The sequence below is a fragment of the Montipora foliosa genome, chromosome 12 (assembly GCF_036669935.1).
Source record: "Montipora foliosa isolate CH-2021 chromosome 12, ASM3666993v2, whole genome shotgun sequence".
Lineage (NCBI taxonomy): Eukaryota > Metazoa > Cnidaria > Anthozoa > Scleractinia > Acroporidae > Montipora > Montipora foliosa.
This window is the reverse complement of record NC_090880.1, coordinates 14,290,243-14,307,742: the sequence shown is the minus strand read 5'-3', so window position 1 is coordinate 14,307,742 and position 17,500 is coordinate 14,290,243. Positions and strand designations below refer to the sequence as shown.

The 17,500-nt window shown below is 40.2% G+C and overlaps 1 protein-coding gene across 1 annotated transcript; it reads left to right on the top strand.

The window, feature by feature from the left end:
• Positions 1–2,299: 2,299 nt before the first annotated feature.
• Positions 2,300–14,299, top strand: LOC137979902 (uncharacterized). The gene is made up of 10 exons (XM_068827218.1): positions 2,300–2,556; positions 4,939–5,131; positions 5,308–5,344; positions 7,028–7,175; positions 8,424–8,571; positions 9,978–10,023; positions 10,464–10,563; positions 10,983–11,016; positions 13,825–13,864; positions 14,120–14,299. The coding sequence occupies exons 1-10, from the start codon at positions 2,432–2,434 to the stop codon at positions 14,194–14,196; spliced, it is 948 nt and encodes a 315-aa protein (XP_068683319.1). The 5' UTR covers positions 2,300–2,431; the 3' UTR covers positions 14,197–14,299.
• The last annotated feature ends 3,201 nt before the right edge of the window (positions 14,300–17,500 follow it).

Genomic DNA, 17,500 nt, shown 5'->3' with positions numbered 1-17,500 from the left:
AAATTTTATTCAAAAATTTAGTGAATGAATAAAGCAGGTACTTTTTGTTCCATTCTCAACAAAATATGCCTAAAGGAAAACTACTGGCAGTAGTGAAAGAGGGAGACCATCTAAAAACTGAAGGTTGGAATTCTTAAAAAGCAGTGAAAAATTACGTGATGAGGATGAAATTTCATTTCTACCTATCAAGAGTTTTTCTTGCCATCGAGAGGAAAAATGACCATTTGGTTTTTTTTTCTGGTTATTGCCTGTCAAATCATTTGTCGTATACATTGTGTAAACAAGAGGCTACGGGTAGCCTACACTTTGTGGGTTGAAGAAAAGCAGGGCGCTGATTGGTTGATTTACTAGTACACTTTGTTCGAAGGAATTTTAGCCGATATCCTTTAAAATTCACAGAATTTCAGGGATTTTTTATGTTACAATATCTTGGTCAATATCCAGTTCAATTCCGTAGTCCGAGGCCGAGTCTACATTCCGTGACCCAACCATATAGTCAGTGCGATCGTAGTTGATCACATTTAAAACTGTCGTTAAAGGCGTTGACTCCAATCAAAACAGTAAACAGATGCTTTACAAGTTTCTACGATAGTATTTTGAAATATTTCATCCTTTTTTTGAGAGAAATGAGAAGATACCGAGTTGGAATCCTACTTGGGCTGCGTCTGCGAGGCAAAAAGTCTTACGCATACGGGGATGCTCGTCGTCTCGCTTAAGGCGGCGAAAGACGAGATACAAAAACCCGCAATTTGTCGCGCAACATTGTTGCGTTGCAAGTTTTGGTCGATGTTTCGCGTTTTTCACCTTGCGTGATCAACTTGACCCGCGACAAAAACATTTGTTGCGGGTTGAAGAAAAGCAGGGCGCTGATTGGTTGATTTACTAGTACACGAGCACATTTGTCGCGCGACAAGTTGTGAGCTTGATGAAAAACGAGCAACAAAGCCAAAATTTGTTGTTCAGAGTAGACCCCCGCCCTACTTTTCGCAACAACTTTCTTCAACCCGCAACAAATGTTTTTGTTGCGCGACAAGTTGATCATGCAAGTTGAAAAACGGGAGACATCGACCCAAACTTGCAACGAAACAATGTTACGCGCCAAGTTGAGGGTTTTTGTATCTCGTATTTCGCCGCCTTTAGGGGTGTATAATCTTGGTTTTGGTCTCGCTTAGGGTGTTCCCGGCAAAGCGCCAATATTTTAAGCCGCCAAGGTCTCGTTTAGGGTTCCGCGAAGAAACACAGAATTACGCGAAGAGAAAAAGAAGTCAAATTTTCTATTTAACGTGTTTTGTTTAGGGGTCAAAATTTGCTTAAGCCACGCCCAGATTGGTCTCCTTTTCGGGTCACAAAAAGCTTGAGCCGCGCCCAGATGGTCTCCTTTAGGGGTTAAATTCAAAATTTCCGACGAGCTTCCCCGTCTGTTCCATATGAGATTCCCCCCCCCCCCCCACCCACCCGGGGTTGGAGGCTCCTTTTTTCATATCCAGTATAAGAGATTTATTTCAGTGATTCGTTATTTTCGCAAATCCCATAAGACAGATCATTATGGGGGTTATTTGTATTAAAACAATTCTCTATTTTCGAATTCCCCATAATACACTTTGTTTGCACCCCAAATTTTGCATAAACTATTGTTTTCAAAAGCTCTTGGGGACACTGCATATTCCCAAGAGCATTTGAAAACAATGGTTTATGCAAAATTTGGGGGGCAAACAAAGTGTATTATGGGGAATTCGAAAATAGAGAATGGTAAACAGTTCACCGAAGCATGATACAGCCCAAGATCGAGTAAATAGGTTGTATTGTTTTTTTTTCGGTAACGAACCCTCCAAAACGTATTGCATTATGGGACTGGGAAACTGGTCTATGGAATGTTTTGAATGAAATATAATGGAATGAAAAAATGGAATGTTTTGTCGTTGAGATAGCATTCTCGTATTTTCATTTTCAAGCAAATAATTTATTTACCGGTTTCGTTTCGTTGTGTGAAAGATTCTTTTTCCATACAATATTTTTCTCTTTGGATTACTGAACCCGGCATTAGTTTCAGAAGACTCAAGTTTCCATTTTTTACTGAAACTTATCTTACTTATCTTAATCAACACTCATCTCCACCCAGGTAAATAGTTTCAAAATAAGCAATACCGACAAAAAACTTTCTTCGAAAGACTAGCCAGCAAATGGCTTCAGATATATTATTGTCCATGCTTCAAACCCACGCGCCCAAGTAGGTCACTTGTTATGCAAACCTATGCTAACTATTTATAAACAGAATATCATTGGGTCTTCTTGCTGTTTGTCTGGGTTCCCTCTATTTCCGGTATTTGCGAATTTCACTTTCGCCTTTGATGTGGTCTTGCAAGAAGTTCCTTCTTTTTTAATCGGTAAATCTAGCCACCAAACAAGGAAATTAGTTCGAAGCTTAAGCAGAATGGAATGCAAAGCTGTTTGTCTGTTGCTGGCGTTTGCTCACTTCGCTTTGGGAAAGACTGATCAGTCTCCTTTCGTTTGGCTATCTCCTGAAATGGTCAATGAGATCAACTCGTTGAATGCAGGGTATGACTCTTTGTTTTTTTAAAGTCAATAACAACGCATTCCGCTCTTAAATCAATTGTGAAATTGAGAAACTTTTGATATACAAGGCCTTTGTTGAACCATCACATAATATATCCGGGTGGAATAAATTCCTTCACTGGGGTCTTGCGCAGCATATGTTTATTTAGTAAATCGAACCGTGGTTTCAGTTCGATTCAGCTCTGTAATTCTGCAGTTTAGGCTAAATTTGCTCAATTGTATTTGTACTCAAACCCTAACATTCTTTACTTTACTTTACTTTTCACATTCTGACCTAATCTTACTCAGAAGTGCGTAACTTATTAATAAACGTGGTAAGTTTGCATTACTGTGTCAGTGGCTAATGAAGCGCAGTTCTTAATGAATCTGCGTTTTTGAAATAATAAGATATGATTTGTTTTCAAAATTGTGTTTCAGTCTCAGAACTTTGGCCCACCTCATGGTTAGACGATAGCTCCGAGTTTTAGATCGGTACCCATATTTTTGTAATACTTTGGGTTTGACTGAACTGGACATTCCTTTATGTAGCTATTGTTATTTTCATGAGTGCCACTAATACAAGGACGCTCAACACTTCGCTGAAACATTCATTCACTCGATTGATGGTCAAAGGCTCGCTCTGTCATGCGCTGGGGATCAGTTGCGGCCGTTCCATTAGGGAACTGAAGAACGCGACATTTTTGAGTCACGGACTGACACCAAAAGTGAACTGTTTTCCCTGTTAACTTGGCATCAAACAACCACAGCGATGTTGCTAAGCATCGTTTCTCCATTAGGGATACGGGAAAATTTACTTCCGGTCGCTGTCCGTGGCTCAAAATCGTCATGTCCTTTCCAGTAATAGTTTTAGTGTAGTTTTCACTACATCCGCGCCCGCGCCAGAGATAGTGTATGAAAGGTAGTTGCGATATGTTTAAATTATGTGCTGAACATGTGAACTATTTCTTCGTTTACGGTCGAATGCCGGTTTCCTCATTTTTGGTCGATCGGAGTAAAAAAGAAAGAAAATTAGAAAAAATAATTAAAAAAAACAAACCAGTTTCAAGCTGCAGAAAGAGTCAAGCGGCGGGGCACAGAAGCGAGTGGAGGGCAAAAGCCTCTCTTGTGGAGGAGTGTGACGTTTACTCTGGGGTGGAACCTCTTTATTGACGTTACAAAGCTTCCAAATTCAGGACGAATAATGGTAGTAGTGTAGTGGTACAATAATTAGGCTTTCGTTAACAATGTGATCTCTGTGAACTATTTGTATTATTTATTTTTAAGACCACTCCCCGTGAAAAGGAATACACTTCACGATATCTTCTCAACAAGATCTCTAAATTTTTATTTTTAAAATAGGACGGGTTTTGAATAGATCTTAATTTATCTAAAAAGATGATTTTAAGCAATTGCAGCCCCATATGAAAAAGTACTACGGCCTATCTCAGATCTAGGTCTATTTACAAAACACTTTTCATGCCTAAGATTAAATTTGGCAATGGTCCTTACAACTAGAGAATTCATTTCCTTTAATTCTAAATGGTTCCATACTACAGCCCAATCACTAACTTTAATACCTTGCTCCATATGACCCGAATTTCGAGGGAGAGTAGCGAGAACGAAAGTCAATATTGTTTTTTAAGGCACTACTCCGGCATGATGCTGCCAGGTTACATCTCTGATATATCTGAGAACTTAATCCGATTCGGCGTAAGTACTCCCCTAATGCTTATTCAGCGCGCTGAATGCGATTTAGTGAATCGCATTCGCGCTACTACTCGGAAGATTTTAGTTTTGCCTCGGGTAAAACAACCCTCTTTCCATTTATTGGAGCGGAAACTATGCAACAGACTCCCTGTTGGTATGAAGGATAGCTCATCATTGAATATATTTTACAAAAAAATCAGCCATGAGTCAAATCAAAATTTGCAAATTGCAACTTAACGTAATTGTTTTTCTTTTCCCCCAAATTTTTCAATTACTAATTCAGTTTTGTGTTTTGTGTGAGGGTCGTATTTAAATTATCTCGATATATTAGGTGCTACCAGAAACCCATAAGGGTTGAAACGTGTAACGACCCCTTGTGTGCTGGGAAACAAGCTTCTGAATATTCAATTTGTTAAGTATCATATTTGGAACAACAAGAGCGAGGGGTTTCCAAATATGGTACTTAGCACTGAAACATTCAACCAATCAGTTCGCACTGAATATTCGGAAGCTGTAAACGCGCGTTACACGTTTCAACCCTTATGGGTTTCTGGTGCTACCCGCAGTAAAAAATGTTTATCATTGTCAAAATGACTGAAATGTATATGAGGGACTTTTAAGACGGAGAATCAATGTTTCCCTTACTTATCATAGTTTTCTGGTGGATTTTTTTAAAAGGTGGAATGCTACCTTTTACAAACGTTTCGCTGAAATGGATTTGGCAGATATGAAACGGCTGGCTGGTTGCTATGGTGCTTGGCGAAAAGACTCCCCCCCTAAGCATGTGAAACGTAACATTGCCGGTGAAATCCCAGACGCCTTTGATTCTCGCACTAAGTGGCCTGGCTCCATTCATCCCATTCGAAACCAGGTCAGTATGATGGCACCTATTAACGCAACAAAAGCTTCCATTTTTGTTTAAACCCCATTGATTCGCTTCTGTGGAAACAATCATTGTTAATCATCACAGTTAAAGTGACATTATGCTGTGATGTCTGGGCACGATCCCGTTCTTAATATTTTTATTAATGTTTTTCCATTCACAAGGGTTCATGTGGAAGTTGCTGGGCCTTCGGCGCCTCGGGTGAGTACAAGCCAATAAACCAATCGTCTCGGTTATCTTATATATGATTTTACAAAGTTTTGATGTACAATTCATCTAACACTATTTTAAAAGTACTGTTTCCGTATTGTCCGTCGTAATTTTGAGATGGTTAAATGAAGTGGCTCTTAACTACCAAACCATTGCTATGGACCACTTCAAACAGTCATTTCTCGAGTCCCTTCAACTCTACAGTTATCCCTTTTTGCCAAGTGTATTCTATTTAACATTTCTTTGTCTGGTTCGACTCACAACCGTATTTGACAAATCGCGAGACCAAAACAGAGAATGCCTAAAAGCTCAGTGAGTTAACTAGGTTTTTCACAGTTTTTTTAACGCAACAGTATGAGAACATTCTAACACAAAATTTGTAGCATGGATTTAAGATAAAGATATCTTCCCCCCAAAAAAATGTCGTCATAAGACTCTCCATTATACACTTCTGAAAATATGAATTCCATTTTTTGTCCAAATAGAAATTCCGTGCTACAGTTTACGAAAAATGATAAGACGGTTCCCATCCGGTGAAAAAACCGTCTCTTTCTTTCGTTTCCTAAGATCTTTTATATGAGTTTTTCACTGAAACGCAAGGAAGAGGACTGGGACTAGTTGCGCATGCGCCTTCTGATTGGAGTGATGTCCAATTTGTATTGAAAAAGTTACTTCAAAGAACCATTCATGCAACATTTATGTAGGGCTCTTAACTAAAAAGGTTCTTTAGCAACCATTGTCTTTCTGGAGTAACGAGCCACCCCTTTTAAAGGATGAATTTGAGCAATGAGTACTTTGTGTATATTGGGCAACCCTCCTGTTCCTTATACGGGGGAGTCAAACCTGGTGACCTTCCTGCCATTCTAGAACTAAATTATCGTTTGAAGCTAACCTATTCTGAAAATAAATAAGAAGGTAAGTTCTAATTTTTTTTAAAAACAAGTCAATAAAGTTAACTTAGCCACGTTTGGAAAGATTTGCGAGTTGACGGAAAGCTAACACTCGAAAACTCAACTCACAAATCTCAGTCTCTTACGGTTGCTATTTTTCATTTCCCATCGACGCAGCATCACAGTTTCTTTAGAAATTAAAACCCCTTCATTCAATGTCATTTAAGACCTGTCAAACTGAACAAGCTGAGTTTCTTGCCCCTGTTCTCCTGCATCAAGTGCCCTATAATGTGGTAATTCGGTACCTCTTACTATACGAACCGACTTCGAGGTCCGTTCTGTAAGCGCGAAAGGGGATCCATCAGTTACAGTACGGACCGAGAAAACGAGGTTAGTCAGATCTTTATATCTCTGAGATCTTGATAAGGCGCGCGGAGAAGGAAACTATGGTTGAAATGAAGCTGAACGTTGAACTGCCACAAATGATTCGCACGCGTAAAAATTTGGAAAACGAATAAATCTCATTGGTTTTTTGAAATAGTTGCTCGCAAGATTCAAGACGCTTCACGAGTTTATTTTACTTAAACAACATGAAAAACTGCGAGAAAATGGTGCATCTAATGTCAATTTAACGGGCCGTTCTGTAGAATACGGCCATCTAAATTGGCCAATCATAGCGCGCGTAAAATCTGAGAGATATAATAAGGAATCTGCACAGGAAGTAGCTGTACACTTGTATGTTGCAAATTTAGCGTAATGTTCATGTACTTGTCTTTGATTTCAGAGGCATTGTCTGATAGGTTTGCTATTCGTACTGGCAATGTTATTGATGTAGTACTGTCAGCACAACAGCTTGTTGACTGCGACAAAGAATGTTACGGCTGTGACGGTGGCTGGGCAATACAAGCATGGCGTTATATGGTTAAAATTGGGTGAGATGTTGGTTAAATATGAGAGATTGATATGACCCCTTACCGAGCTATCGGGAAGCTGAATCCCATGACAATTTTCCTGACAATTTCTTCACTACCACTCATTTATTTCAACTGCTGTTGCATGATTCAGTAATCAAATAATTGTAGTAATTATCTTTCATTCATTTTGGTTGGATATAGCGTCACGTCCTCATCATCAGAACCAACGAACACCGACTTCCGCTACGAAACTCATAAAGTTAAGAGACAAGGCAAATGTTCCAAAATTGACAAAAAAATGAATAAAGTTAAGTAATAAGCTTTGTTGTAACTGGGAAAAATTGTAATTGTCCACGAAGCAAACGATCAACCATTGAGCGTGAAAGCCAAAATCAATTGACACCCAGTTCGTAATCATTCCTAAATATAAGAAACACGTGAAGACATATAATTATTGTTCTCATTTAATCCACGATGATGATGGTAAGCGTTGAGTTCATTACCATACGAAAACTTATTGTTGAAACACTGGATATCGCCATTCGATGTTGAAAGTCGAAGCAACATTGTGGTCATTTGTTTTTGTTTCAAATGACGCTTTGTCAAAATGCGTGATTTGATTGGCTGTCTACTCAGGCGAATCGCGCGGTAACAACATGTCAGCTGTTTGAATAATTTCTTGTTACACGAAATTCAGTCATTGTGCGCAATGACTTTTCGGTGGATGTGGACCTTTAAGCTATTTGACAAGTCTTCTGTCTATGCTTGAAAAATAAAGAAAAGGTAGCAAGAATTTAAAAGTATTCTTTCACTAAAGATTAATCGTTTAATGAACGTCTTATTTTCAAGTACATCCAACAGTTGACTCCATCGAGACCCTCGTTAAAATTCTGTCAGTCGCATCTCTCTCGTTACAGCATGGGAAAGATGGTATAATAATTGTCGTGCGATAATAGAGCGGTTTTCAAATGAGTGTCGTAAAACCAAAACCAAAATAATTACTTTGGCCAATCAAAAAGGACGGAGACAATCCAGTAAACCAATCAAAACTCGAAGTAATTACACGTAGCCGACACAAAGGGCGGGAAAATATGCTCGCGCGAGCGACGATTGGTTTTGGTTTCACTTCTGATTGGTTGAAAAAGTGGCGCGAGAACTTTGAACCAATCACTGAGTGAAGAAATGCAAAACCAAAGTAATTCGCTAATTAATTTCGACACTCAATTGAAAACCGCTCTATTATGCTGTGTTTGGAATTCTCTTCAGACTCCTGACTGAACGATGTTATGGAGAATACACCGCAACAACGGATTCTTGTAAAATTAACAGCACTTATATTTCACAATGTCCGAGTGGCTCTGGATCAGATCCCAGATTTTATAAAGCATTGGATGCGTACACAGTGGAAGCAAATGTAAGTTGAAGATCCAAACTTGAATCGCTTCTTCTTAGTCAAATCGATAAAGTGAAACCGTCTTTTTACTCCTGGCAGGGCCAGCTGTCGATGAATAGTATTTCACCAGGTCTGATTTGAATCAACATAGCGTTCACTCCGGCTGTCATGGGAACTAACAGGATTTATGAATTTAAAAAAAAATATAGGTGATTAATTGACTGCTTCGAAAAGGGGCGTTACCGAAAAATATGGTTAGTCTAAGCCAGGAAAGCTTTTCGGCCACGCCAGCAAAGCCCACGAGCAATGCCTAATTGATATTACTGTCATTTTTCAACCCATGGCCAGGCCAAACAGCCAGACCATGGTGATTGTATTCTCTTATTGTGAGTTCAGGAAACAACAGAGGAGTAATAGTAACTGTCGTCTGTCTTTGGTAAACGGAGATGTTATATTGAGACTGTAAAGCAGCGCAGCGCGCATTTTAGTTCAATTATCTTTTCAGCCAAATCGAGTTTGTCTGTTGTTTGACATATAAATCGGGTTGTCTCTTGTTCGTGTTCATATAAACTATGCTAAGACTTCAATGCATCGGCCGAAATCTGGTGTGTCGACCACGTGTAAGAGGCATTTTGTCCAAGTACTACTGGTGTAGAGACATCAATAATTTTCACAATATATTAATTGTTAACAAAAACAACAACATAGTGTCACCCAGGAGTTTGATATTAGATTTCACAACAGTGCTTTAATAGTACAAACCAATCATGCTTAAATGAAGAAACGGTATAGTCAATGAAATTTAATCAAGTGAAACTATGATCCCGGTGGTTATGAGAGCAATTTTAGCAATTGCGTAGAGAAGCCTGAAAATTTCAGGGGTTTGAACTCGTGACCTCGCGATGCCGGTGCGACGCTCTAATCAACTGAGCTATGAAGCCATTGATGTTGGGAGCTGGTCATTTCTGGGTTCAAATGAGTTTCATAGCTCAGTTGGTTCAGTAGAGAGTCGCACCGGCATCGCGAGGTCACGGGCTCAAAACCCGTTGAAATCCTGAATGCTTCAGGCTTCTCTACGCAATTGCTAAAATTGCCTTTACAATTGCGAGGATCATAGCTTCACATTTGATTTCATATCCGCAGTTCAATAGATGATCCAGTTCATATATCATTTTCTTCATTGAATTTTAACTTAATCCCATTAGAGTTTTTTTTTCGTCCAGTTTTTTTCTTCATAGCCTTTTACGCTCTATTTTTGGTAGGTTTTTGTTACGTACACGTCAAGTAGCGTCCAGACGGATTTTTGCGGATCCATTCTGGCCCTGTTGTTATTTTTAAAATGGCTGCCATTGAAATACATCCTACTTGAGGGGCAAATCGTTACTTGAACATTACTAAGAGTCCAATTTTTTACATTCTTTTCACAGGTCAAAGCGATTCAGACTGAAATCATGTCTTATGGGCCGGTTGAAGGTACCGTATTGTCTCCCGATTCCCAGGAATAACATCGGATTCCCTGTTGTAATTCATAAGATCAAGAAATATGATTCTCTAAAAAATATTAAAAAGCAAACGAAATCAAGAAACAAAGTATGTTAGCTATTTCTGTCGTTCAGGTTCATCAACATACTTTTTTTTTCTTGTTTATTCGCGTTTGAGACCAACAACGGAAGCAAAATAATAATCAAGTGTCTTGTTTGGGTTGTCGGTCGAGAATAGGGCTTATTTGCGCGGCATGGATTTCGCACCCCGAGCCTCGAGTTGAAATGTTTGGGATCTAGCTTCGGTGGGGCAAAACAAAAGAAGTTTTCAATCCCTAGGGACTCAACATGGCCGCCGTGTGATTGAGGCCAATTAGGATCCATAACCGTGGTGACCATGGTAACTAATCATTTTAATTTTTTTTGCTTTAGCGGTTTTCACAGTTTATGAAGACTTCATGGTATATCGTGAAGGTGTCTACATCCATGTTAGTGGAGGAACAGTGGGCCTGCATGCCATCAAAATGCTGGGGTTCGTTCATCATTTTGATAAATTTATCATGTAAATTTCAAGTATTCCGAGAATGAAAATGATGCAAAGGACCTTTAAGCAAACAATTCGCTATCAATGAGCTATCGAGTTGGTATTAGATAAAAATTACTTCTTTCTCTTGGGATATAGACCGCAAAACAGTCCTTTTCTTCCCTTTTTGGAAGGTGCGACACGCCGTAAGCGTGATCCTCGCGTATGAGCATCTCCTGTAAAGGCAACTTTATGCCCGGAAGGGAAGGAGAAAGTGGCCTCAAAAAAAGACGCGGCTAATTTTGCACAACGCTTATTATATTAAAACCCATTAACAGGCCTTCCTAACGTCAAGAATAACCTAATACAAGCATATGAAGTGTTCGCTAATAGTATTTATTTCTTATCCTTTTCTTTTTCGTATTCAGCTGGGGAACGTCCTCGGAAGGCATTGATTACTGGGTAAGCCTTGTCATATTTGATAATCTCTAGATGTTGGAAGTGTTATTCGTGTGGTTTTTCCGGCGTAGCACGTGTCGTTCCATCGTGAGAACGTTTAACAAAATGGTGAAAAGGAGTGGTCAGATTTCTAGTTTGGAGCAGATTTGTTTCTTACACAACGCAATATCCCATCCAAAAAAATCTTTTCTGCAAATTGGGGAAAAAGTCTTGCGCATCACGGGTGCACGCCCGCCTACTGGACGTTTTTTCATCGTACAAACTCCGTATCAAAATGCTCTTGGAAACTGGTCTTCGTACAGCCATAACAATTTTGCTTTTTGAGATAAATGAAAAATTCCACTCAAATGTATCCGGCCTGGCCATTAGTATACCCGGCGTATATAGCTCTTAGCCAATCAGAAGGCTTTGATTGGTACCACGTGACATGAATGGACCAATAAGAGCACGATTCATCTCATTAAGCGTCGGCTATGTTGTTTTGGGCGGGAAGCGGTCCATGCTAATGAGCAACAGGAATCCATAAAAGGGCATAGCCCTGGAAGTGCACTGTAAATGTCACGCGAGCCGAAAATCAGGCCAAAATCACGTAAATTCAAAGTGTACTGACATACCCTATTGTTACAAGTGGGAACGTATGGGGGTTCTATAAACAGTCCCGTTAGTACCGGTGGGATTGGTTAGGCAGTAGCACGAGACTAGGAATAATTCTACTGGGAGAAGGTTTGCTGTTTGTAAAATTGTGCAAAAAGGCGGCTGGATTGGTATCGTTGACTACGATAAAATACCTCTATTGCCAGCGAACAATAACGTAACGTGCTCAAGGTGCTGGATGTTCAGTCAGTGGAACATAAAGCACAGCAAAGAAAAACCCCTGCCAACGGAAGACGGAAAAGTTTACAAAATGAAAAGATCCAAGCTGAAAACTATTGTACAATCTGGACAATGCGTAGTTCAACTTTTACTTCTTAACCCTTACAAATAATTATATAAATTGTCGAGAACATTACTTATCAACTGTCTTATTATGCAATTATCCAAGCAAAGTGGTGTCCCAGCAACATTTTTTTTACTCTGAAATCAGTGCGATTTCGCATTCGCCAACCCCCCTTTTTCTCTCCTTTGAAAGACGTCTTGGACACACTTCACCGCTTTTATCATGGAACCAATGATCTCTTGCAAGGAACTAAGTCATTTTATAATCACAAAGGCTGGGAGAGGTGGCATTCCTTGCATTAACCTAACGTTTGTAAATAGATTGTTGTTGGTGATATTAAAAGTCATTTTAGTTATTTTTGAGGTGTTTCAAAAAGGCGACATTTCATTACGTGTCCGCTTCATTAAATTGCCTTCTCATTAGAACTCTTTCGTATGGCCTAGGCGGACATGACTTTCCGCTTATTGGTTCATCTAAACGTGACCCTGTATACAGCTTCCTATAGGTCTTTGTATAGTGGTCCTTATTCATCCGAGAACAAGACAAGATCGCAGCGTAAACGCCCACGGATTGCCTAAACAGACCTTTTGAGTTTTTTCTTCACAATTCCTTCCAAACATCAACATTAAATGTTGCCGTTTTTTTTTTGCTGGGACGGTCACTAGGACCCCTACAAGTTCCCACTTGTAACAATGGGGTTCACCGATAAGCTTTCATTTGGCGTGACTTTGGCCTGATTTCCGGTTCGTGTGACTACAGCGCACTACCGGTGCTATGCCTATTTATGGACTCCTACTGCTCATTACGGAAGACCTTAGACAGCAATGACCAGAACCAGGTTGCTGACCAGCGGTTTTCGTTAAAACAATGGTTTCCTGGGGTACTTAGTCTCGCGGGCTCAGAAAACCTGGTTGTGGTCATTGTTATTTAAGGTTTTTTGCTCTTTAATATGGACCGCTTCCCGCAAAACAACATGGCGGACGCTTAATGAGCTGGATCGTGCTCTGATTGGTTCATTCGTGTCAAGTGGTACCCACACAAGCTTTTTGATTGGCTAAGAGCTATGTAAGCCAGGTATACTACTCTCTTTGATGCTATGACTAGCAACCTGTTCCAGGGAAATGCGCTTGACAATCCATCCACTGTAATATCATCAGTCTGGTAACTGTATTCTTGAAATGGGTCGAAGGTTAATTCTGCATTTCGTTCAGTTATATGAAATAATGGCTCTTTGCGATTAAGGGGATATTTACGTGAGACCAGGACGAACTAAGACCGGCATGAGATCGTATCGGCCGCCATATATTTCTTTTATGCGTTTACATGAGACCGGCTTCACAATCAACTCAGACCGGTGTTACTTCGTGTTTGTTGCTGGACCGAGACGAGAAACTCTCAGACCGGCCTGAGTTCGTACCGGTCTCATGTAAATGACAACAAATCACAGACCGGGTCCAGAAATTTCAAGCCTGTATGCTTTTGAGTCAGCCATATATTTATTAAACAAAACATATAATTTTATCCCGAAACCAGGCACCAAGCATTTCGTCCCGGTTTCATGTTTAAGTTCATACCGATCTGAGGTCTTCCCGGTCTCATGTAAATACCCCATAACTGTTTAATTTCAGTGGGCTATGAGGACATCCTCGTAAGTTGTAAACTGGTCATTCTACTTTGGAACCAAGCTGCTCCTTTGCTCTTGATTTTCCTTTCGTACTTTTCTCTTGAGTATTTATCAATATTGATTATAAAAACGAGATCTAATGTATGCCGCGCGTTAGTAAACCTGGGGCCATCTCAATCACGCCCGGCTTGCAGGCATGTTTCTCCGAAGTTCCCTAACTTCTTTATGTCACTTCTGCTCGTTTTCGTAGATCTGTGCCAATTCTTGGGGAACTATCTGGGGTATGAATGGTGAGTGGATATGTTTGGCATGTTTTAAAACGCTATTGTTTTAAGTTTCTTTTTTGTCGTTGTTTTTTTTTTGTTGTTTTTTGTCTGTTTTTTTCCGTCCCTTCTTTTACCTGGTAAGTCATCTCAGGCGGAATTTCAATCCTAGTTGGCTGCCAGAAGTTGTCGCCAGAGGACATATGGTATCCCAAGCAATTTTCTCACGTGTGTAGAACAATGAACATTTTTATCTTATGTATTTTCTTATGTCTATAACAGGATATTTCTACATTCGCCGAGGAACAAATGAATGTGGCATTGAAAGTGGCATTGTTGCTGGGCGTGTTCCTGGCTAAAGCAAGAATACAAAGATCTTTGTTTTGTATTGTCCTGTTTTTAATGCCATATTTGTAGTTTTAACAACACAGCTTTATTAAAACATAGACAAACGGAAGCAAATCGCTTATCCGCTTGATGTGAGAATCGATGAAAATCATGGCTATGGTAAAACAAAGAGCTGAAGGAATGAAATAATAAAAACAATAAAATAAGAAAACAGCGAAAATACATCAGTCCCTAAAATCGTGGTCCAAAAGTTTCGATTTTCGTTTGTGCTTGTCTGTGTTTTGTGTAAAAACAATATTTAGCTCTTTCAAATATTCCTGAAAAAGTAATACTGAGATGAAATTGTCGTCGACTTGTTGATGACAGGGGTTATGTATTCTTCTTACAATATGGTCACACCCACTCAGTTAACCATCAACTGAAGGCAAGTGGCCAAGTAAGATCTCTCGTTTCTCGATCTCAAGCACTGGCTCATAGTCCTTTAAAATAATAAAAAAAGTGAATTGAAACAAAAATAGAGCGGAAAGAAAGATAGAAGGCCGATTGCGAGTCGAACAGCGTATCAGTGGCATGAACTTCGTCATCAGAATAACTTCGCCGCAATTTCAAATTGTTAAAAAAAACGTGAAAGACATTCAAGCATACTGTCCGCATGATAATATCTTCCTTGGTAAGACCATATTCTGAGATGGTTAGCATTACATCGAGCTGCACTCACATAGGAGGATTTTGAACAACACCACATTGCTCATTGAGTAAACCTTGTAAGAGTGGAGCCACTGCAATTGGGCGTTTCTCAACTGATTTCTGTTTTAAACGCTGCTGGCGCTAGTTTTCTTTTTTGTCCCCTTTCCTTTCCCTGAGATTTCAACTCTCATCCGAGATGAAATGGCTCTTGAACATGACTCAGCGGTGCTCTGCATCTCTGAGCTCTTTGTGCTTCTTCTGTGTGAAGTACTGCTAAGCTTCCGAACATTAATGGAACTCATACTTCCCGATCGAAACGATCGGACCTCCTCGCGATCAACGCCTTGGTTCCTCCTCACAAAGAGCCTCTGCAAAAGCAGCAGCATAGTCCTCTGAAGTTCCTTATGTCGGTATGCGTACAAAACTTGATTTAAGAGTGGCTCTCAGCAATTTTCACCTAAGACCGTGCAAGATAAAAAAATCGAAAATTGCCAAACTTTGTCGCAATAAAGGACTACCAAAACCATTTTTAGAAAAATATGTTTTAGTTTGTTTCGATAATTATTTTACCTGGACGGCGACTTTTTCGGTATGGGGCCTTGTGAGCGAGTGAAAACGACTCCAAAATGTTGCTTGTCTGAATCGCTATTTTTGAAACAACGAATGAGTAACTTGAAAATCAAAACAACATGGCACAGCTAGAGTAATTCATTCACCCTTTAGCGCTGTTAACGGTACAATATACCAAAACTGGAATTTTTGACGGCCGTTGGCAAAACCAGGATCGGATCGGACCGGACCGGACCGGACCGGAACGGACCGGACCGGAACGGACCGGATCGGATCGGATCGGATCGGATCGGATCGGAACGGACCGGATCGGATCGGATCGGATCGGATCGGATCGGATCGACAAAACCCGGACTGGTTCAATATCAAAATTCCTGCCAATGGACACATGAAATCCCTGGGTCACCAGTTAAGGTTACTTCCCACCTTCACGGGTGTCCTTCCGGAAAAAGTTCGTACTTGCGTTTCAATAAAATCATAGCAAACTATACATCAGAAGAAAGCTTAATATATGTGGACAGTTTTTGTATGCAAGGGCCAGCTGAACAAAGTACAAGTGCCGGATCTTGGGAGATTTGACCAGCAAATAATATTTAGACTAAAAACAAAATAATTATGCAAGGCTGGTTGTGCGGCTGTGAGGATATATAGTTTTTGTTTGACCAATATTTCGTCGGGTACGGCCCGACTTCTTCAGGGAGTTATGTACGAGTTATGATTTAACTCCCTGAAGGAGTCAGGCCGTGCCTGACGAAAATTGGTCAAACAAACACTATATATCCTCACAGCCGTAAAACCAGCCTTGCATACTTATTTTGTTTTTAGTCTTAATAAACGTAGTTTACGCCAACAGATATAGTGTAACCGAGTTTTCCTTTTATTGTCAGGAGCCGGTAAGACGTGAGACCACCGAGAGTTCTGCTAATTAATTTATCGGGTATCGGATGCCGCTTCACGAGCAAAATGACTTCACAGTGTTGTTATTCACAAGCCATCAATCAACGAAATTGTCTCAGGCGTTTTCGACATTCTGATTGGTTGTTTAGATATCCGCATCTAAGGTTGGAGTAGCCAAAATTATGCGAGGTATGTTGTGTAAATGGACGTCATGAGAAATTATTCTAAATATCGGAATCTCCTGACAAGCTTTTGTTGATTGATGGCTTGTGAATAACAACACTGTGAAGTCATTTTGCTCGTGAAGCGGCATCCGATACCCGATAAATTTAACAGAAGAACCCTCGGCGGTTTCACGTCTTACCAGCGCCAATTCTAACACTTACCAAAAGAAAAACTCGCTAAAGCAGTATATTTATCGTAAACTACATTTACTAAGCTTTCTTCTGATGTATAGTTTGTTATGATTTTATTGAAACTAACGCGAGTACGAACTTTTTTCCGGAAGGACACCCGTGAAGGTGGGAAGTAACCTTAACTGGTGACCCAGGGATTTCATGTGTCTATTGGCAGGAATTTTGGTATTGAACCAGTCCGGGTTTTGTCGATCCGATCCGATCCGGTCCGGTCCGGTCCGGTCCGGTCCGGTCCGATCCGATTCTGGTTTTGCCAACGGCCTTTTTTACATTGGTTACAGATCTGGGCGCGATCCATTCAACCAAAATTTCCGACCGGTCCGACCGGGAAAAGAGGACCACCTGAAAAGGTGGACCAGTTTTTTCGAAACTTTTCCGGTTGGACCGAACCGATCCATTGAGTTTTGGACCGAAATTTCCGGAAATTTTGGTTGAATGGATCGCGCCCAGAGTGCCAAATTTGTGCGAAATTCGACTGTCAAAAAAGCATCCTGGTACATGGCTTTCTCAAACGAGACGATATTCATTGCAATAAGCAATGTTTCTGCTGCAATTAAATTCAATAAAATTTTTGGGTAAATGAAACGGACGATTTTGAGGCCCAATTTCAGCATGCTCTTTGTCAACAAAGGTCGACCTTTGACCACCAAAGCGGAGGCGAGGTATATTGAAATCACACACGCTAATCTCGATTTAATTTACTGAACAATTCGATTCTTTCGGTTTACTGGAACTACTGTAGGTA